The 26,616-nt window shown below is 44.4% G+C and overlaps 1 protein-coding gene across 2 annotated transcripts in view; it reads right to left on the bottom strand.

Annotated features, from left to right (window-relative positions):
- Positions 1–26,616, bottom strand: part of LOC147700450 (pregnancy-specific beta-1-glycoprotein 7-like) — a 225,266-nt gene that overhangs the window by 82,756 nt on the left and 115,894 nt on the right. For both annotated transcript variants that reach the window (XM_086935863.1, XM_086935864.1), the window contains exon 6: positions 24,964–25,041. In XM_086935863.1, the coding sequence (XP_086791989.1) occupies positions 24,964–25,041 (78 nt within the window). The remainder of the gene's footprint in view (positions 1–24,963; positions 25,042–26,616) is intronic.

The raw sequence follows: 26,616 nt of genomic DNA, 5'->3' as shown, positions 1-26,616 counted from the left end.
CCAGACCGTGCATACAACCAGATGGATTTAGACCATACTGTGCATACACCCAGATAGATTTACACCAGACCGTGCATACACCCAGATAGATTTACACCAGACCGTGCATACACCTAGATACAATTACATTAGACCATGCATACACCCAGATAGATTTACACCAGACCGGGCATACACCCAGATAGATTTACACCAGACCGTGCATAAACCCAGATAGATTTACACCAGACCGTGCATACATCCTGATAGATTTACACAAGACCGTGCATTCACCCAGATATATTTACACTGGACCGTGTATATACCCAGATAGATTTACACCAGATCGTGCATACTCCCAGATAGATTTACACCCGACCGTGCATGCACCCAGATAGATTTAGACCAGACCGTGCATATACCTAGATAGATTTGAACCAGACTATGAATACACCCAGACAGATTTACACTGGACCGTGCATACACCCAGATAGATTTACACCAGATCGTGTATATACCCAGATAGATTTACACCAGACCGTGCATACACCCAGATAGATTTCCACCAGATCGTGTATATACCCAGATAGATTTACACCAGACCGTGCATACACCCAGATAGATTTACACCAGACCGTGCATACACCTAGATACAATTACATTAGACCATGCATACACCCAGATAGATTTACACCTGACCGTGCATACACCCAGATAGATTTACACCAGGCCGTGAATAAACCCAGATAGATTTACACCAGACCATGAATACACCCAGATATATTAACACCAGACGGTGCATACACCCAGATAGATTTACACCGGACCGTGCATACACCCAGATAGATTTACACCGGAAAGTGCATACACCCAGATAGATTTACACCGGACCGTGCATACACCCAGATAAATTTACACCAGGCCGTGCATACATCCAGATAGATTTACACCAGACCGTGCATACACCCAGATAGATTTACACCAGACCGTGCATACACCTAGATACAATTACACCAGACCATGCATACACCCAGATAGATTTACACCAGACCGTGCATACACCCAGATAGATTTACACCAGACCGTGTATACACCTAGATACAATTACATTAGACCATGCATACACCCAGATAGATTTACACCAGACCGTGCATACACCCAGATAGATTTACACCAGACCTTGCATACACCCAGATATATTTACACCAGACCGTGCATACAACTAGATAGATTTACACCGTACCGTGCATACACCCAGATAGATTTACACCAGACTGTGCATACACCCAGATAGATTTACACCAGACCGTGCATACACCCAGATAGATTTACACCGGACCGTGCATACACCCAGATAGATATACACCAGACCGTGTATACATCCAGATAGATTTAGACCAGACCGTGCATACACCAGATAGATTTACACCAGACCGTGCATACTTCTAGATACAATTACACCAGACCATGCATACACCCAGATAGATTTTCACCAGACCGTGCATACACCCAGATAGATTTACACCAGACTGTGAATACACCTAGATACAATTACATCAGACCGTGCATACACCCAGATATATTTACACCGGACCGTGCATACACCCAGATAGATTTACACCAGACTGTGCATACACCCAGATCGATTTACACCAGACCGTGCATACACCCAGATAGATTTACACCATACCATGCATCACCCAGATAAATTTACACCAGACCGTGCATACACCCAGATAGATTTACACCATGCATATACCCAAATAGATTTACACCGGACCGTGCATACACCCAGATAGATTTACACCGGACCATGCATACACCCAGATAGATTTACATCAGACCGTGCATACACCCAGATAGATTTACACCGGACCGTGCATACACCCAGATAGATTTACACCAGACCGTGCATACACCCAGATAGATTTACACCAGACCGTGCATACACCCAGATAGATTTACACCAGACCGTGCATACACCCAGATAGATTTACACCAGACCGTGCTTGCACCCAGATAGATTTACATCAGACCGTGCATACACCCAGATAGATTTACACCGGACCGTGCATACACCCAGATAGATTTACATCAGACCGTGCATACACCCAGATAGATTTACACCAGACCGTGCATACACCCAGATAAATTTACACCAGACCGTGCATACACTCAGATAGACTTACACCGGACCGTGCATAAACCCAGATAGATTTACATCAGACTGTGCATACACCCAGATAGATTTACACCAGACCGTGTATACACCCAGATAGATTTTTACCGGACCGTGCATACACCCAGATAGATTTACATCAGACCGTGCATACACCCAGATAGATTTACACCGGACTGTGCATACACCCAGATAGATTTACACCAGACCGTGCAAACACCTAGATACAATTACATCAGACTGTGCATACACTCAGATAGATTTACACCGGACCGTGCATACACCCAGATAGATTTACACCGGACCGTGCATACACCTAGATACAATTACATCAGACCGTGCATACAACCAGATAGATTTACACCAGACCGGGCATACACCCAGATAGATTTACACCAGACCGTGCATACACCTAGATACAATTACATCAGACCGTGCATACACCCAGATAGATATACACCAGACCATGCATACACCCAGATAGATTTACACCGGACCGTGCATACACCCAGATAGATTTACACCGGTTCGTGCATACACCCAGATAGATTTACACCAGACCGTGCATACACCCAGATAGATTTACACCAGACCGTGCATACACCTAGATACAATTACACCAGACCATGCATACACTCAGATAGATTTACACCAGACCGTGCATACACCTAGATAAAATTACATCAGACCGTGCATACACCCAGATAGATTTACACCGGACCGTGCATACACCCGGATAGATTTACACCGGACCGTGCATACACCCTGATAGATTTACACCGGAACGTGCATACACCCAGATAGATTTACACCAGACCGTGCATACACCTAGATACAATTACACCAGACCATGCATACACCCAGATAGATTCACACCAGACCGTGCATACACCCAGATAGATTTACACCAGACCGTGCATACACCTAGATAAAATTACATTAGACCATGCATACACCCAGATAGATTTACACCAGACCGTGCATACACCCAGATAGATTTACACCAGACCGTGCATAAACCCAGATAGATTTACACCAGACCGTGCATACACCCAGATATATTTACACCAGACCGTGCATACACCCAGATGGATTTACACCGGACCGTGCATACACCCAGATAGATTTACACCGGACCGTGCATACACCCAGATAGATGTACACCGGACTGTGCATACACCCAGATAGATTTACACCAGACCGTGCATACATCCAGATAGATTTACACCAGACCATGCATACACCCAGATAGATTTACACCAGACCGTGCATACACCCAGATAGATTTACACCAGACCGTGCATACACCTAGATACAATTACACCAGACCATGCATACACCCAGATAGATTTACACCAGACCGTGCATACACCCAGATAGATTTACACCAGACCGTGTATACACCTAGATACAATTACATTAGACCATGCATACACCCAGATAGATTTACACCAGACCGTGCATACACCCAGATAGATTTACACCAGACCGTGCATACACCCAGATAGATTTACACCAGACCTTGCATACACCCAGATATATTTACACCAGACCGTGCATACAACCAGATGGATTTAGACCATACTGTGCATACACCCAGATAGATTTACACCAGACCGTGCATACACCCAGATAGATTTATACCAGACCGTGCATACACCTAGATACAATTACATTAGACCATGCAAACACCCAGATAGATTTACACCAGACCGTGCATACACCCAGATAGATTTACACCAGACCGTGCATAAACCCAGATAGATTTACACCAGATCGTGTATATACCCAGATAGATTTAGACCAGACCGTGCATATGCCTAGATAGATTTGAACCAGACTATGAATACACCCAGACAGATTTACACTGGACCGTGCATACACCCAGATAGATTTACACCAGATCGTGTATATACCCAGATAGATTTACACCAGACCGTGCATACACCCAGATAGATTTCCACCAGATCGTGTATATACCCAGATAGATTTACACCAGACCGTGCATACACCCAGATAGATTTACACCAGACCGTGCATACACCTAGATACAATTACATTAGACCATGCATACACCCAGATAGATTTACACCTGACCGTGCATACACCCAGATAGATTTACACCAGGCCGTGCATAAACCCAGATAGATTTACACCAGACCATGAATACACCCAGATATATTAACACCAGACGGTGCATACACCCAGATAGATTTACACCGGACCGTGCATACACCCAGATAGATTTACACCGGAAAGTGCATACACCCAGATAGATTTACACCGGACCGTGCATACACCCAGATAAATTTACACCAGGCCGTGCATACATCCAGATAGATTTACACCAGACCGTGCATACACCCAGATAGATTTACACCAGACCGTGCATACACCTAGATACAATTACACCAGACCATGCATACACCCAGATAGATTTACACCAGACCGTGCATACACCCAGATAGATTTACACCAGACCGTGTATACACCTAGATACAATTACATTAGACCATGCATACACCCAGATAGATTTACACCAGACCGTGCATACACCCAGATAGATTTACACCAGACCGTGCATACACCCAGATAGATTTACACCAGACCTTGCATACACCCAGATATATTTACACCAGACCGTGCATACAACTAGATAGATTTACACCGTACCGTGCATACACCCAGATAGATTTACACCAGACTGTGCATACACCCAGATAGATTTACACCAGACCGTGCATACACCCAGATAGATTTACACCGGACCGTGCATACACCCAGATAGATATACACCAGACCGTGTATACATCCAGATAGATTTAGACAAGACCGTGCATACACCAGATAGATTTACACCAGACCGTGCATACTTCTAGATACAATTACACCAGACCATGCATACACCCAGATAGATTTACACCAGACCGTGCATACACCCAGATAGATTTACACCAGACTGTGAATACACCTAGATACAATTACATCAGACCGTGCATACACCCAGATATATTTACACCGGACCGTGCATACACCCAGATAGATTTACACCAGACTGTGCATACACCCAGATCGATTTACACCAGACCGTGCATACACCCAGATAGATTTACACCATACCATGCATCACCCAGATAAATTTACACCAGACCGTGCATACACCCAGATAGAATTACACCATGCATATACCCAAATAGATTTACACCGGACCGTGCATACACCCAGATAGATTTACACCAGACTGTGCATACACCCAGATAGATTTACACCAGACCGTGCATACACCCAGATAGATTTACACCAGACCGTGCATACACCCAGATAGATTTACACCAGACCGTGCATACACTCAGATAGACTTACACCGGACCGTGCATAAACCCAGATAGATTTACATCAGACTGTGCATACACCCAGATAGATTTACACCAGACCGTGCATACACCCAGATAGATTTTTACCGGACCGTGCATACACCCAGATAGATTTACATCAGACCGTGCATACACCCAGATAGATTTACACCGGACTGTGCATACACCCAGATAGATTTACACCAGACCGTGCATACACCTAGATACAATTACATCAGACTGTGCATACACTCAGATAGATTTACACCGGACCGTGCATACACCCAGATAGATTTACACCGGACCGTGCATACACCTAGATACAATTACATCAGACCGTGCATAGACCCAGTTAGATTTACACCAGACCGTGCATACACCCAGATAGATTTACACCAGACCGTGCATACAACCAGATAGATTTACACCAGACCGGGCATACACCCAGATAGATTTACACCAGACCGTGCATACACCTAGATACAATTACATCAGACCGTGCATACACCCAGATAGATATACACCAGACCATGCATACACCCAGATAGATTTACACCGGACCGTGCATACACCCAGATAGATTTACACCGGACCGTGCATACACCCAGATAGATTTACACCGGACCGTGCATACACCCAGATAGATTTACACCAGACCGTGCATACACCTAGATAGATTTACACCAGACCGTGCATACACCTAGGTACAATTACACCAGACCATGCATACACTCAGATAGATTTACACCAGACCGGGCATACACCTAGATAAAATTACATCAGATCGTGCATACACCCAGATAGATTTACACCGGACCGTGCATACACCCGGATAGATTTACACCGGACCGTGCATACACCCTGATAGATTTACACCGGAACGTGCATACACCCAGATAGATTTACACCAGACCGTGCATACACCTAGATACAATTACACCAGACCATGCATACACCCAGATAGATTCACACCAGACCGTGCATACACCCAGATAGATTTACACCAGACCGTGCATACACCTAGATACAATTACATTAGACCATGCATACACCCAGATAGATTTACACGAGACCGTGCATACACCCAGATAGATTTACACCAGACCGTGCATAAACCCAGATAGATTTACACCAGACCGTGCATACACCCAGATATATTTACACCAGACCGTGCATACACCCAGATGGATTTACACCGGACCGTGCATACACCCAGATAGATTTACACCGGACCGTGCATACACCCAGATAGATGTACACCGGACTGTGCATACACCCAGATAGATTTACACCAGACCGTGCATACATCCAGATAGATTTACACCAGACCATGCATACACCCAGATAGATTTACACCAGACCGTGCATACACCCAGATAGATTTACACCAGACCGTGCATACACCTAGATACAATTACACTAGACCATGCATACACCCAGATAGATTTACACCAGACCGTGTATACACCTAGATACAATTACATTAGACCATGCATACACCCAGATAGATTTACACCAGACCGTGCATACACCCAGATACATTTACACCAGACCGTGCATACACCCAGATAGATTTACACCAGACCTTGCATACACCCAGATATATTTACACCAGACCGTGCATACAACCAGATGGATTTAGACCATACTGTGCATACACCCAGATAGATTTACACCAGACCGTGCATACACCCAGATAGATTTACACCAGACCGTGCATACACCTAGATACAATTACATTAGACCATGCATACACCCAGATAGATTTACACCAGACCGTGCATACACCCAGATAGATTTACACCAGACCGTGCATAAACCCAGATAGATTTACACCAGACCGTGCATACATCCTGATAGATTTACACAAGACCGTGCATTCACCCAGATATATTTACAATGGACCGTGTATACACCCAGATAGATTTACACCAGATCGTGCATACTCCCAGATAGATTTACACCAGACCGTGCATGCACCCAGATAGATTTAGACCAGACCGTGCATATACCTAGATAGATTTAAACCAGACTATGAATACACCCAGACAGATTTACACTGGACCGTGCATACAACTAGATAGATTTACACCGTACCGTGCATACACCCAGATAGATTTACACCAGACTGTGCATACACCCAGATAGATTTACACCAGACCGTGCATACACCCAGATAGATTTACACCGGACCGTGCATACACCCAGATAGATATACACCAGACCGTGTATACATCCAGATAGATTTAGACCAGACCGTGCATACACCAGATAGATTTACACCAGACCGTGCATACTTCTAGATACAATTACACCAGACCATGCATACACCCAGATAGATTTTCACCAGACCGTGCATACACCCAGATAGATTTACACCAGACTGTGAATACACCTAGATACAATTACATCAGACCGTGCATACACCCAGATATATTTACACCGGACCGTGCATACACCCAGATAGATTTACACCAGACTGTGCATACACCCAGATCGATTTACACCAGACCGTGCATACACCCAGATAGATTTACACCATACCATGCATCACCCAGATAAATTTACACCAGACCGTGCATACGCCCAGATAGATTTACACCATGCATATACCCAAATAGATTTACACCGGACCGTGCATACACCCAGATAGATTTACACCGGACCATGCATACACCCAGATAGATTTACATCAGACCGTGCATACACCCAGATAGATTTACACCGGACCGTGCATACACCCAGATAGATTTACACCAGACCGTGCATACACCCAGATAGATTTACACCAGACCGTGCATACACCCAGATAGATTTACACCAGACCGTGCATACACCCAGATAGATTTACACCAGACCGTGCTTGCACCCAGATAGATTTACATCAGACCGTGCATACACCCAGATAGATTTACACCGGACCGTGCATACACCCAGATAGATTTACATCAGACCGTGCATACACCCAGATAGATTTACACCAGACCGTGCATACACCCAGATAAATTTACACCAGACCGTGCATACACTCAGATAGACTTACACCGGACCGTGCATAAACCCAGATAGATTTACATCAGACTGTGCATACACCCAGATAGATTTACACCAGACCGTGTATACACCCAGATAGATTTTTACCGGACCGTGCATACACCCAGATAGATTTACATCAGACCGTGCATACACCCAGATAGATTTACACCGGACTGTGCATACACCCAGATAGATTTACACCAGACCGTGCAAACACCTAGATACAATTACATCAGACTGTGCATACACTCAGATAGATTTACACCGGACCGTGCATACACCCAGATAGATTTACACCGGACCGTGCATACACCTAGATACAATTACATCAGACCGTGCATAGACCCAGTTAGATTTACACCAGACCGTGCATACACCCAGATAGATTTACACCAGACCGTGCATACAACCAGATAGATTTACACCAGACCGGGCATACACCCAGATAGATTTACACCAGACCGTGCATACACCTAGATACAATTACATCAGACCGTGCATACAACCAGATAGATATACACCAGACCATGCATACACCCAGATAGATTTACACCGGACCGTGCATACACCCAGATAGATTTACACCGGACCGTGCATACACCCAGATAGATTTACACCAGACCGTGCATACACCCAGATAGATTTACACCAGACCGTGCATACACCTAGATACAATTACACCAGACCATGCATACACTCAGATAGATTTACACCAGACCGTGCATACACCTAGATAAAATTACATCAGACCGTGCATACACCCAGATAGATTTACACCGGCCCGTGCATACACCCGGATAGATTTATACCGGACCGTGCATACACCCTGATAGATTTACACCGGAACGTGCATACACCCAGATAGATTTACACCAGACCGTGCATACACCTAGATACAATTACACCAGACCATGCATACACCCAGATAGATTCACACCAGACCATGCATACACCCAGATAGATTTACACCAGACCGTGCATACACCTAGATACAATTACATTAGACCATGCATACACCCAGATAGATTTACACCAGACCGTGCATACACCCAGATAGATTTACACCAGACCGTGCATAAACCCAGATAGATTTACACCAGACCGTGCATACACCCAGATATATTTACACCAGACCGTGCATACACCCAGATGGATTTACACCGGACCGTGCATACACCCAGATAGATTTACACCGGACCGTGCATACACCCAGATAGATGTACACCGGACTGTGCATACACCCAGATAGATTTACACCAGACCGTGCATACATCCAGATAGATTTACACCAGACCATGCATACACCCAGATAGATTTACACCAGACCGTGCATACACCCAGATAGATTTACACCAGACCGTGCATACACCTAGATACAATTACACCAGACCATGCATACACCCAGATAGATTTACACCAGACCGTGCATACACCCAGATAGATTTACACCAGACCGTGTATACACCTAGATACAATTACATTAGACCATGCATACACCCAGATAGATTTACACCAGACCGTGCATACACCCAGATAGATTTACACCAGACCGTGCATACACCCAGATAGATTTACACCAGACCTTGCATACACCCAGATATATTTACACCAGACCGTGCATACAACCAGATGGATTTAGACCATACTGTGCATACACCCAGATAGATTTACACCAGACCGTGCATACACCCAGATAGATTTACACCAGACCGTGCATACACCTAGATACAATTACATTAGACCATGCAAACACCCAGATAGATTTACACCAGACCGTGCATACACCCAGATAGATTTACACCAGACCGTGCATAAACCCAGATAGATTTACACCAGACCGTGCATACATCCTGATAGATTTACACAAGACCGTGCATTCACCCAGATATATTTACACTGGACCGTGTATATACCCAGATAGATTTACACCAGATCGTGCATACTCCCAGATATATTTACACCAGACCGTGCATGCACCCAGATAGATTTAGACCAGACCATGCATATACCTAGATAGATTTGAACCAGACTATGAATACACCCAGACAGATTTACACTGGACCGTGCATACACCCAGATAGATTTACACCAGATCGTGTATATACCCAGATAGATTTACACCAGACCGTGCATACACCCAGATAGATTTCCACCAGATCGTGTATATACCCAGATAGATTTACACCAGACCGTGCATACACCCAGATAGATTTACACCAGACCGTGCATACACCTAGATACAATTACATTAGACCATGCATACACCCAGATAGATTTACACCTGACCGTGCATACACCCAGATAGATTTACACCAGGCCGTGCATAAACCCAGATAGATTTACACCAGACCATGAATACACCCAGATATATTAACACCAGACGGTGCATACACCCAGATAGATTTACACCGGACCGTGCATACACCCAGATAGATTCACACCAGACCGTGCATACACCTAGATACAATTACACCAGACCATGCATACACCCAGATAGATTTACACCAGACCGTGCATACACCCAGATAGATTTACACCAGACCGTGTATACACCTAGATACAATTACATTAGACCATGCATACACCCAGATAGATTTACACCAGACCGTGCATACACCCAGATAGATTTACACCAGACCGTGCATACACCCAGATAGATTTACACCAGACCTTGCATACACCCAGATATATTTACACCAGACCGTGCATACAACTAGATAGATTTACACCGTACCGTGCATACACCCAGATAGATTTACACCAGACTGTGCATACACCCAGATAGATTTACACCAGACCGTGCATACACCCAGATAGATTTACACCGGACCGTGCATACACCCAGATAGATATACACCAGACCGTGTATACATCCAGATAGATTTAGACCAGACCGTGCATACACCAGATAGATTTACACCAGACCGTGCATACTTCTAGATACAATTACACCAGACCATGCATACACCCAGATAGATTTACACCAGACCGTGCATACACCCAGATAGATTTACACCAGACTGTGAATACACCTAGATACAATTACATCAGACCGTGCATACACCCAGATATATTTACACCGGACCATGCATACACCCAGATAGATTTACACCAGACTGTGCATACACCCAGATCGATTTACACCAGACCGTGCATACACCCAGATAGATTTACACCATACCATGCATCACCCAGATAAATTTACACCAGACCGTGCATACACCCAGATAGATTTACACCATGCATATACCCAAATAGATTTACACCGGACCGTGCATACACCCAGATAGATTTACACCAGACTGTGCATACACCCAGATAGATTTACACCAGACCGTGCATACACCCAGATAGATTTACACCAGACCGTGCATACACCCAGATAGATTTACATCAGACCGTGCATACACCCAGATAGATTTACACCGGACCGTGCATACACCCAGATAGATTTACATCAGACCGTGCATACACCCAGATAGATTTACACCAGACCGTGCATACACCCAGATAAATTTACACCAGACTGTGCATACACTCAGATAGACTTACACCGGACCGTGCATAAACCCAGATAGATTTACATCAGACTGTGCATACACCCAGATAGATTTACACCAGACCGTGCATACACCCAGATAGATTTTTACCGGACCGTGCATACACCCAGATAGATTTACATCAGACCGTGCATACACCCAGATAGATTTACACCGGACTGTGCATACACCCAGATAGATTTACACCAGACCGTGCATACACCTAGATACAATTACATCAGACTGTGCATACACTCAGATAGATTTACACCGGACCGTGCATACACCCAGATAGATTTACACCGGACCGTGCATACACCTAGATACAATTACATCAGACCGTGCATAGACCCAGTTAGATTTACACCAGACCGTGCATACACCCAGATAGATTTACACCAGACCGTGCATACAACCAGATAGATTTACACCAGACCGGGCATACACCCAGATAGATTTACACCAGACCGTGCATACACCTAGATACAATTACATCAGACCGTGCATACACCCAGATAGATATACACCAGACCATGCATACACCCAGATAGATTTACACCGGACCGTGCATACACCCAGATAGATTTACACCGGACCGTGCATACACCCAGATAGATTTACACCGGACCGTGCATACACCCAGATAGATTTACACCAGACCGTGCATACACCCAGATAGATTTACACCAGACCGTGCATACACCTAGATACAATTACACCAGACCATGCATACACTCAGATAGATTTACACCAGACCGGGCATACACCTAGATAAAATTACATCAGACCGTGCATACACCCAGATAGATTTACACCGGACCGTGCATACACCCGGATAGATTTACACCGGACCGTGCATACACCCTGATAGATTTACACCGGAACGTGCATACACCCAGATAGATTTACACCAGACCGTGCATACACCTAGATACAATTACACCAGACCATGCATACACCCAGATAGATTCACACCAGACCGTGCATACACCCAGATAGATTTACACCAGACCGTGCATACACCTAGATACAATTACATTAGACCATGCATACACCCAGATAGATTTACACGAGACCGTGCATACACCCAGATAGATTTACACCAGACCGTGCATAAACCCAGATAGATTTACACCAGACCGTGCATACACCCAGATATATTTACACCAGACCGTGCATACACCCAGATGGATTTACACCGGACCGTGCATACACCCAGATAGATTTACACCGGACCGTGCATACACCCAGATAGATGTACACCGGACTGTGCATACACCCAGATAGATTTACACCAGACCGTGCATACATCCAGATAGATTTACACCAGACCATGCATACACCCAGATAGATTTACACCAGACCGTGCATACACCCAGATAGATTTACACCAGACCGTGCATACACCTAGATACAATTACACCAGACCATGCATACACCCAGATAGATTTACACCAGACCGTGTATACACCTAGATACAATTACATTAGACCATGCATACACCCAGATAGATTTACACCAGACCGTGCATACACCCAGATAGATTTACACCAGACCGTGCATACACCCAGATAGATTTACACCAGACCTTGCATACACCCAGATATATTTACACCAGACCGTGCATACAACCAGATGGATTTAGACCATACTGTGCATACACCCAGATAGATTTACACCAGACCGTGCATACACCCAGATAGATTTACACCAGACCGTGCATACACCTAGATACAATTACATTAGACCATGCATACACCCAGATAGATTTACACCAGACCGTGCATACACCCAGATAGATTTACACCAGACCGTGCATAAACCCAGATAGATTTACACCAGACCGTGCATACATCCTGATAGATTTACACAAGACCGTGCATTCACCCAGATATATTTACACTGGACCGTGTATACACCCAGATAGATTTACACCAGATCGTGCATACTCCCAGATAGATTTACACCAGACCGTGCATGCACCCAGATAGATTTAGATCAGACCGTGCATATACCTAGATAGATTTAAACCAGACTATGAATACACCCAGACAGATTTACACTGGACCGTGCATACACCCAGATAGATTTACACCAGATCGTGTATATACCCAGATAGATTTACACCAGACCGTGCATACACCCAGATAGATTTACACCAGACCGTGCATACACCTAGATACAATTACATTAGACCATGCATACACCCAGATAGATTTACACCTGACCGTGCATACACCCAGATAGATTTACACCAGGCCGTGCATAAACCCAGATAGATTTACACCAGACCATGCATACACCCAGATATATTTACACCAGACGGTGCATACACCCAGATAGATTTACACCGGACCGTGCATACACCCAGATAGATTTACACCGGAAAGTGCATACACCCAGATAGATTTACACCGGACCGTGCATACACCCAGATAAATTTACACCAGGCCGTGCATACATCCAGATAGATTTACACCAGACCGTGCATACACCCAGATAGATTTACACCAGACCGTGCATACACCTAGATACAATTACACCAGACCATGCATACACCCAGATAGATTTACACCAGACCGTGCATACACCCAGATAGATTTACACCAGACCGTGTATACACCTAGATACAATTACATTAGACCATGCATACACCCAGATAGATTTACACCAGACCGTGCATACACCCAGATAGATTTACACCAGACCGTGCATACACCCAGATAGATTTACACCAGACCTTGCATACACCCAGATATATTTACACCAGACCGTGCATACAACTAGATAGATTTACACCGTACCGTGCATACACCCAGATAGATTTACACCAGACTGTGCATACACCCAGATAGATTTACACCAGACCGTGCATACACCCAGATAGATTTACACCGGACCGTGCATACACCCAGATAGATATACACCAGACCGTGTATACATCCAGATAGATTTAGACCAGACCGTGCATACACCAGATAGATTTACACCAGACCGTGCATACTTCTAGATACAATTACACCAGACCATGCATACACCCAGATAGATTTACACCAGACCGTGCATACACCCAGATAGATTTACACCAGACTGTGAATACACCTAGATACAATTACATCAGACCGTGCATACACCCAGATATATTTACACCGGACCATGCATACACCCAGATAGATTTACACCAGACTGTGCATACACCCAGATCGATTTACACCAGACCGTGCATACACCCAGATAGATTTACACCATACCATGCATCACCCAGATAAATTTACACCAGACCGTGCATACACCCAGATAGATTTACACCATGCATATACCCAAATAGATTTACACCGGACCGTGCATACACCCAGATAGATTTACACCAGACTGTGAATACACCTAGATACAATTACATCAGACCGTGCATACACCCAGATATATTTACACCGGACCGTGCATACACCCAGATAGATTTACACCAGACTGTGCATACACCCAGATCGATTTACACCAGACCGTGCATACACCCAGATAGATTTACACCATACCATGCATCACCCAGATAAATTTACACCAGACCGTGCATACACCCAGATAGATTTACACCATGCATATACCCAAATAGATTTACACCGGACCGTGCATACACCCAGATAGATTTACATCAGACCGTGCATACACCCAAAATATTTACACCGGACCGTGCATACACCCAGATAGGCTTACAGCAGACTGTGCATACACCCAAAAGATTTACACCGGACCGTGCATACACCCAGATAGATTTACACCAGACCGTGCATACACCTAGATACAATTACACCGGACCCTGCATACACCCAGATAGATTTACACCGGACCGTGCATACACCCAGATAGATTTACACCAGACCGTGCATACATCCAGATAGATTTACACAAGACCGTGCATAAACCCAGATATATTTACACTGGACCGTGTATACACCCAGATAGATTTACACCAGATCGTGCATACTCCCAGATAGATTTACACTGGACCGTGCATACACCCAGATAGATTTACACCAGATCGTGTATATACCCAGATAGATTTACACCAGACCGTGCATACACCCAGATAGATTTAAACCAGAACGTGCATACACCTAGATAGATTTAAACTAGACTATGCATACACCCAGATAGATTTACACTGGACCGTGCATGTAAATGTAAATGTATTGCGATTTATATAGCGCACGTATCACCCGAAGGCATCAAGGCGCTTGCCTTGGGAACCCGTCCTGGTATTCCCCAGTGAGATAACCCCAGCAGGGTATCCACAAGGTGAAAGCCAGGCATCCCGCCGCGAGGGGCCTTAGTGGAGATTAAGCAAGCTATTGCCCAGAGTCGCAGAGTGTGAACCCATGAGTTGAGTAGCCACCGGAACGAGAATTATCGACTCCGTGGAATTTTTGAGCCCAAGACCCGCCGAGGCGGGGAATTGAACCCTGGTCCAGGACCGATCTCAGCTTCCGGATCTGCCACCTCTAACCCCTGAGCCACACTTCTCCACCCTGCATACACCCAGATAGATTTACACCAGACCGTGCATACACCCAGATATATTTACACCGGACCGTGCATACACCCAGATAGATTTACCACGGACCGTGCATACACCCAGATAGATTTACACCGAACCGTGAATACACCCAGATAGATTTACACCAGACCGTGCATACTTCTAGATACAATTACACCAGACCATGCATACACCCAGATAAATTTACACCAGACCGTGCATACACCCAGATAGATTAAAACCAGACTGTGAATACACCTAGATACAATTAAATCAGACCGTGCATACACCCAGATATATTTACACCGGACCGTGCATACACCCAGATAGATTTACACCAGACTGTGCATACACCCAGATCGATTTACACCAGACCGTGCATACACCCAGATAGATTTACACCATCCCGTGCATCACCCAGATGAATTTAAACCAGACCGTGCATACACCCAGATAGATTTACACCGGACCGTGCATACACCCAGATAGATTTACATCAGACCGTGCATACACCCAAAATATTTACACCGGACCGTGCATACACCCAGATAGGTCTACAGCAGACCGTGCATACACCCAAAAGATTTACACCAGACCGTGCATACACCCAGATAGATTTACACCAGACCGTGCATACACCTAGATACAATTACACCGGACCGTGCATACACCCAGATAGATTTACACCGGACCGTGCATACACCAAGATAGATTTACACCAGACCGTGCATACATCCAGATAGATTTACACCAGACCGTGCATACACCTAGATACAATTACACCAGACCATGCATACACCCAGATAGATTTACACCAGACCGTGTATACACCTAGATACAATTACATTAGACCATGCATACACCCAGATAGATTTACACCAGACCGTGCATACACCCAGATAGATTTACACCAGACCGTGCATACACCCAGATAGATTTACACCAGACCTTGCATACACCCAGATATATTTACACCAGACCGTGCATACAACCAGATGGATTTAGACCATACTGTGCATACACCCAGATAGATTTACACCAGACCGTGCATACACCCAGATAGATTTACACCAGACCGTGCATACACCTAGATACAATTACATTAGACCATGCATACACCCAGATAGATTTACACCAGACCGTGCATACACCCAGATAGATTTACACCAGACCGTGCATAAACCCAGATAGATTTACACCAGACCGTGCATACATCCTGATAGATTTACACAAGACCGTGCATTCACTCAGATATATTTACACTGGACCGTGTATACACCCAGATAGATTTACACCAGATCGTGCATACTCCCAGATAGATTTACACCAGACCGTGCATGCACCCAGATAGATTTAGACCAGACCGTGCATATACCTAGATAGATTTAAACCAGACTATGAATACACCCAGACAGATTTACACTGGACCGTGCATACACCCAGATAGATTTACACCAGATCGTGTATATACCCAGATAGATTTACACCAGACCGTGCATACACCCAGATAGATTTCCACCAGATCGTGTATATACCCAGATAGATTTACACCAGACCGTGCATACACCCAGATAGATTTACACCAGACCGTGCATACACCTAGATACAATTACATTAGACCATGCATACACCCAGATAGATTTACACCTGACCGTGCATACACCCAGATAGATTTACACCAGGCCGTGCATAAACCCAGATAGATTTACACCAGACCATGCATACACCCAGATATATTTACACCAGACGGTGCATACACCCAGATAGATTTACACCGGACCGTGCATACACCCAGATAGATTTACACCGGAAAGTGCATACACCCAGATAGATTTACACCGGACCGTGCATACACCCAGATAAATTTACACCAGGCCGTGCATACATCCAGATAGATTTACACCAGACCGTGCATACACCCAGATAGATTTACACCAGACCGTGCATACACCTAGATACAATTACACCAGACCATGCATACACCCAGATAGATTTACACCAGACCGTGCATACACCCAGATAGATTTACACCAGACCGTGTATACACCTAGATACAATTACATTAGACCATGCATACACCCAGATAGATTTACACCAGACCGTGCATACACCCAGATAGATTTACACCAGACCGTGCATACACCCAGATAGATTTACACCAGACCTTGCATACACCCAGATATATTTACACCAGACCGTGCATACAACTAGATAGATTTACACCGTACCGTGCATACACCCAGATAGATTTACACCAGACTGTGCATACACCCAGATAGATTTACACCAGACCGTGCATACACCCAGATAGATTTACACCGGACCGTGCATACACCCAGATAGATATACACCAGACCGTGTATACATCCAGATAGATTTAGACCAGACCGTGCATACACCAGATAGATTTACACCAGACCGTGCATACTTCTAGATACAATTACACCAGACCATGCATACACCCAGATAGATTTACACCAGACCGTGCATACACCCAGATAGATTTACACCAGACTGTGAATACACCTAGATACAATTACATCAGACCGTGCATACACCCAGATATATTTACACCGGACCGTGCATACACCCAGATAGATTTACACCAGACTGTGCATACACCCAGATCGATTTACACCAGACCGTGCATACACCCAGATAGATTTACACCATACCATGCATCACCCAGATAAATTTACACCAGACCGTGCATACACCCAGATAGATTTACACCAGACCGTGCATACACCTAGATACAATTACATTAGACCATGCATACACCCAGATAGATTTACACCAGACCGTGCATACACCCAGATAGATTTACACCAGACCGTGCATACACCCAGATAGATTTACACCAGACCTTGCATACACCCAGATATATTTACACCAGACCGTGCATACAACCAGATGGATTTAGACCATACTGTGCATACACCCAGATAGATTTACACCAGACCGTGCATACACCCAGATAGATTTACACCAGACCGTGCATACACCTAGATACAATTACATTAGACCATGCATACACCCAGATAGATTTACACCAGACCGTGCATACACCCAGATAGATTTACACCAGACCGTGCATAAACCCAGATAGATTTACACCAGACCGTGCATACATCCTGATAGATTTACACAAGACCGTGCATTCACTCAGATATATTTACACTGGACCGTGTATACACCCAGATAGATTTACACCAGATCGTGCATACTCCCAGATAGATTTACACCAGACCGTGCATGCACCCAGATAGATTTAGACCAGACCGTGCATATACCTAGATAGATTTAAACCAGACTATGAATACACCCAGACAGATTTACACTGGACCGTGCATACACCCAGATAGATTTACACCAGATCGTGTATATACCCAGATAGATTTACACCAGACCGTGCATACACCCAGATAGATTTCCACCAGATCGTGTATATACCCAGATAGATTTACACCAGACCGTGCATACACCCAGATAGATTTACACCAGACCGTGCATACACCTAGATACAATTACATTAGACCATGCATACACCCAGATAGATTTACACCTGACCGTGCATACACCCAGATAGATTTACACCAGGCCGTGCATAAACCCAGATAGATTTACACCAGACCATGCATACACCCAGATATATTTACACCAGACGGTGCATACACCCAGATAGATTTACACCGGACCGTGCATACACCCAGATAGATTTACACCGGAAAGTGCATACACCCAGATAGATTTACACCGGACCGTGCATACACCCAGATAAATTTACACCAGGCCGTGCATACATCCAGATAGATTTACACCAGACCGTGCATACACCCAGATAGATTTACACCAGACCGTGCATACACCTAGATACAATTACACCAGACCATGCATACACCCAGATAGATTTACACCAGACCGTGCATACACCCAGATAGATTTACACCAGACCGTGTATACACCTAGATACAATTACATTAGACCATGCATACACCCAGATAGATTTACACCAGACCGTGCATACACCCAGATAGATTTACACCAGACCGTGCATACACCCAGATAGATTTACACCAGACCTTGCATACACCCAGATATATTTACACCAGACCGTGCATACAACTAGATAGATTTACACCGTACCGTGCATACACCCAGATAGATTTACACCAGACTGTGCATACACCCAGATAGATTTACACCAGACCGTGCATACACCCAGATAGATTTACACCGGACCGTGCATACACCCAGATAGATATACACCAGACCGTGTATACATCCAGATAGATTTAGACCAGACCGTGCATACACCAGATAGATTTACACCAGACCGTGCATACTTCTAGATACAATTACACCAGACCATGCATACACCCAGATAGATTTACACCAGACCGTGCATACACCCAGATAGATTTACACCAGACTGTGAATACACCTAGATACAATTACATCAGACCGTGCATACACCCAGATATATTTACACCGGACCGTGCATACACCCAGATAGATTTACACCAGACTGTGCATACACCCAGATCGATTTACACCAGACCGTGCATACACCCAGATAGATTTACACCATACCATGCATCACCCAGATAAATTTACACCAGACCGTGCATACACCCAGATAGATTTACACCATGCATATACCCAAATAGATTTACACCGGACCGTGCATACACCCAGATAGATTTACATCAGACCGTGCATACACCCAAAATATTTACACCGGACCGTGCATACACCCAGATAGGCTTACAGCAGACTGTGCATACACCCAAAAGATTTACACCGGACCGTGCATACACCCAGATAGATTTACACCAGACCGTGCATACACCTAGATACAATTACACCGGACCCTGCATACACCCAGATAGATTTACACCGGACCGTGCATACACCCAGATAGATTTACACCAGACCGTGCATACATCCAGATAGATTTACACAAGACCGTGCATAAACCCAGATATATTTACACTGGACCGTGTATACACCCAGATAGATTTACACCAGATCGTGCATACTCCCAGATAGATTTACACTGGACCGTGCATACACCCAGATAGATTTACACCAGATCGTGTATATACCCAGATAGATTTACACCAGACCGTGCATACACCCAGATAGATTTAAACCAGAACGTGCATACACCTAGATAGATTTAAACTAGACTATGCATACACCCAGATAGATTTACACTGGACCGTGCATGTAAATGTAAATGTATTGCGATTTATATAGCGCACGTATCACCCGAAGGCATCAAGGCGCTTGCCTTGGGAACCCGTCCTGGTATTCCCCAGTGAGATAACCCCAGCAGGGTATCCACAAGGTGAAAGCCAGGCATCCCGCCGCGAGGGGCCTTAGTGGAGATTAAGCAAGCTATTGCCCAGAGTCGCAGAGTGTGAACCCATGAGTTGAGTAGCCACCGGAACAAGAATTATCGACTCCGTGGAATTTTTGAGCCCAAGACCCGCCGAGGCGGGGAATTGAACCCTGGTCCAGGACCGATCTCAGCTTCCGGATCTGCCACCTCTAACCCCTGAGCCACACTTCTCCACCCTGCATACACCCAGATAGATTTACACCAGACCGTGCATACACCCAGATATATTTACACCGGACCGTGCATACACCCAGATAGATTTACCACGGACCGTGCATACACCCAGATAGATTTACACCGAACCGTGAATACACCCAGATAGATTTACACCAGACCGTGCATACTTCTAGATACAATTACACCAGACCATGCATACACCCAGATAAATTTACACCAGACCGTGCATACACCCAGATAGATTAAAACCAGACTGTGAATACACCTAGATACAATTAAATCAGACCGTGCATACACCCAGATATATTTACACCGGACCGTGCATACACCCAGATAGATTTACACCAGACTGTGCATACACCCAGATCGATTTACACCAGACCGTGCATACACCCAGATAGATTTACACCATCCCGTGCATCACCCAGATGAATTTAAACCAGACCGTGCATACACCCAGATAGATTTACACCGGACCGTGCATACACCCAGATAGATTTACATCAGACCGTGCATACACCCAAAATATTTACACCGGACCGTGCATACACCCAGATAGGTCTACAGCAGACCGTGCATACACCCAAAAGATTTACACCAGACCGTGCATACACCCAGATAGATTTACACCAGACCGTGCATACACCTAGATACAATTACACTGGACCGTGCATACACCCAGATAGATTTACACCGGACCGTGCATACACCAAGATAGATTTACACCAGACCGTGCATACATCCAGATAGATTTACACCAGACCGTGCATACACCCAGATAGATTCACACCAAACCATGCATACATCCAGATAGATTTACACCAGACCGTGCATACATCCAGATAGATTTACACAAGACTGTGCATTCACCCAGATATATTTACACTGGACTGTGTATACACCCAGATAGATTTACACCAGATCGTGCATACTCCCAGATAGATTTACACCAGACCGTGCATGCACCCAGATAGATTTAGACCAGACCGTGCATATACCTAGATAGATTTAAACCAGACTATGAATACACCCAGACAGATTTACACTGGACCGTGCATACACCCAGATAGATTTACATCAGATCGTGTATATACCCAGATAGATTTACACCAGACCGTGCATACACCCAGATAGATTTACACCAGATCGTGTATATACCCAGATAGATTTACACCAGACCGTGCATACACCCAGATAGATTTACACCAGACCGTGCATACACCTAGATACAATTACATTAGACCATGCATACACCCAGATAGATTTACACCTGACCGTGCATACACCCAGATAGATTTACACCAGGCCGTGCATAAACCCAGATAGATTTACACCAGACCATGCATACACCCAGATATATTTACACCAGACCGTGCATACACCCAGATAGATTTACACCGGACCGTGCATACACCCAGATAGATTTACACCGGAAAGTGCATACACCCAGATAGATTTACACCGGACCGTGCATACACCCAGATAAATTTACACCAGACCGTGCATACATCCAGATAGATTTACACCAGACCGTGCATACACCCAGATAGATTTGCACCAGACCGTGCATACACCTAGATACAATTACACCAGACCATGCATACACCCAGATAGATTTACACCAGACCATGCATACACCCAGATAGATTTACACCAGACCGTGTATACACCTACATACAATTACATTAGACCATGCATACACCCAGATAGATTTACACCAGACCGTGCATACATCCAGATAGATTTACACCAGACCGTGCATACACCCAGATAGATTTACACCAGACCTTGCATACACCCAGATATATTTACACCAGACCGTGCATACAACCAGATAGATATACACCGTACCGTGCATACACCCAGATAGATTTACACCAGACTGTGCATACACCCAGATAGATTTACACCAGACCGTGCATACACCCAGATAGATTTACACCGGACCGTGCATACACCCAGATAGATTTACACCAGACCGTGTATACATCCAGATAGATTTAGACCAGACCGTGCATACACCCAGATAGATTTACACCAGACCGTGCATACTTCTAGATACAATTACACCAGACCATGCATACACCCAGATAGATTTACACCAGACCGTGCATACACCCAGATAGATTTACACCAGACTGTGAATACACCTAGATACAATTACATCAGACCGTGCATACACCCAGATATATTTACACCGGACCGTGCATACACCCAGATAGATTTACACCAGACTGTGCATACACCCAGATCGATTTACACCAGACCGTGCATACACCCAGATAGATTTACACCATACCGTGCATCACCGAGATAAATTTACACCAGACCGTGCATACACCCAGATAGATTTACACAGGACCGTGCATACACCCAGATAGATTTACATCAGACCGTGCATACACCCAAAATATTTACACCGGACCATGCATACACCCAGATAGGTTTAAAGCAGACTGTGCATACACCCAAAAGATTTACACCGGACCGTGCATACACCCAGATAGATTTACACCAGACCGTGCATACACCTAGATACAATTACACCGGACCGTGCATACACCTGGATAGATTTACATCAGCCTGTGCATACATCCAGATAGACTTACACAAGACCCGGTATACATTCAGATAGACTTACACCAGACCTGGTATACATTGAAATAGACTTACACCAGACCTTGGATACATTCAGATAGGTTTGACCAACCTTCCTTGCTGTAACCAGGGGCTGAACACCTGTCCTTCTTTGGTATATTTACCTCCGTCGGTTGTGCTGTTCTTAGTGGGTTTGGTTGTCGTGTTCACTGTGACGTCTGTGGTGATGGCGGTCGTGGTCTCTATAAAACAAACACATCCTGGTCATTTAAAGCCATGTTACGGACTCTCAGGAGATGGAACAGGCAGGGCTTTAAGTGGGAAAAAAACAGGGGGGGGGGGGTGCTCTAAAAGGGGTGGGGCAAACCTTTTAAAGGGGTGTGGCCTATCCAAGTAGGGGCGTGGTCTAAATTAAGATAACTGGCATTGTGTGCTTAGGAACATCCCCTCCAATTGTACTACCTTCGGAAAACACTCTCTTTATAGGATTGCCCTTCCCCCTAGAACGCGGCTCACCTGGTACGACGTCTCCACTTGTCAGTAGAGAGCTATGTGCATGCTCTCACTGCAGTTCAATTAAAACAAGCATTGAAAATGCAATAGTCTGACCTTTGTTTAAGTTAAAGCCATTTGCTTTGCTAATGGTAATGTATTTTAGCTATGTCTTATTGAGTGGCTGTATGTGATATGTTGTGTCCTTATGTTGTTCGAATTGTGATTGTTATGTGTGTAGTAGTTTAAAGCGTAGCGTTAAGAGGATATAAAGGAGTCTCAATGGAAGAAACAGGAGTCGTCAATAAAACGCACAAACAGCAGCTGCTCTTCACACAGTTGTGGTGCTTTTATTGGCAGCGCTGGCAGGGGCTATAGGTGGCGCAATCTTCACACCTACTCGTAACCAACATAGGTCCGGAAGGGCTGGGTCCTTCCCAGACTAAGATAAACACAGAATATGAAAAGATTCCAAATTAAATTGCTTAGAGAAAAGGATCCGCCCTGTGTGATTGCTTTGCTGTCACTGGATGTATAGGGTGAATCCCCCAAGGAACCTTTTATGTAAATTACGAGTGATGCAATGTGTGGCAGTTAGAGGGCTCCGACCATTAAGCTATTTTGAATGTAAGTTTAGTTTGACTGACCCACGAACCATTTTACTACTAATAATAATAATTTTTTTATTTGTTTGATTACTTAAAATCTTACAAAAAGCAGGTAAAACATTTGCAGTTATAAAAATTATAAAAACTATCCATATGTTCAAATAATTTTCATCAATCTGATATAAAAGTCAATGGATTAAAATTGGATTTTTGGTTAATTCAATAGGTTCATATTCACACTTCTCATAAATTAATCAAGTACAAGCTTCCAACTTTTTTTGGACCATAAATAGAAATTTAACAAAAGCTGAGTTCATTGGCAAGTCATCTGGGTTTAAGCTTGCCACTAGTGCCTGCCTACAAGTCCTAACACCACGTTCATTAAACATTTTCTTGAGTGTGCTTTTTCTTTCCACTTTCAAGTCAGGACAAAGACACAATAAGTGTAAGATGACTTCTTGACATGACTTACATAGTCTACATAAGCAGTTTTTGTCTGATCGTTTCCATGGTGCCAAGTGGTATAAACCCGGAAAATGGCCAAACCTAGCATTCATAAAAACTTGCTTGTTTTTTTTTGACCATGAAGTTTCCAGGTAAGTTTGAATCTTCTTTTTTTTAAGCCATTCACAATTGGCCATGCGTGCTTTCGTTTAACAAAAATGTCTTTGTCCATTATCAAGGAGAGATAACCAGTTAATTTATTTACCGCTTTTT

This window comes from Lissotriton vulgaris, chromosome 8 (assembly GCF_964263255.1).
Source record: "Lissotriton vulgaris chromosome 8, aLisVul1.2, whole genome shotgun sequence".
Taxonomy (NCBI): Eukaryota; Metazoa; Chordata; class Amphibia; order Caudata; family Salamandridae; genus Lissotriton; species Lissotriton vulgaris.
The sequence above is the reverse complement of the archived record's forward strand: the minus strand, read 5'-3'. Positions and strand labels throughout refer to the sequence as shown.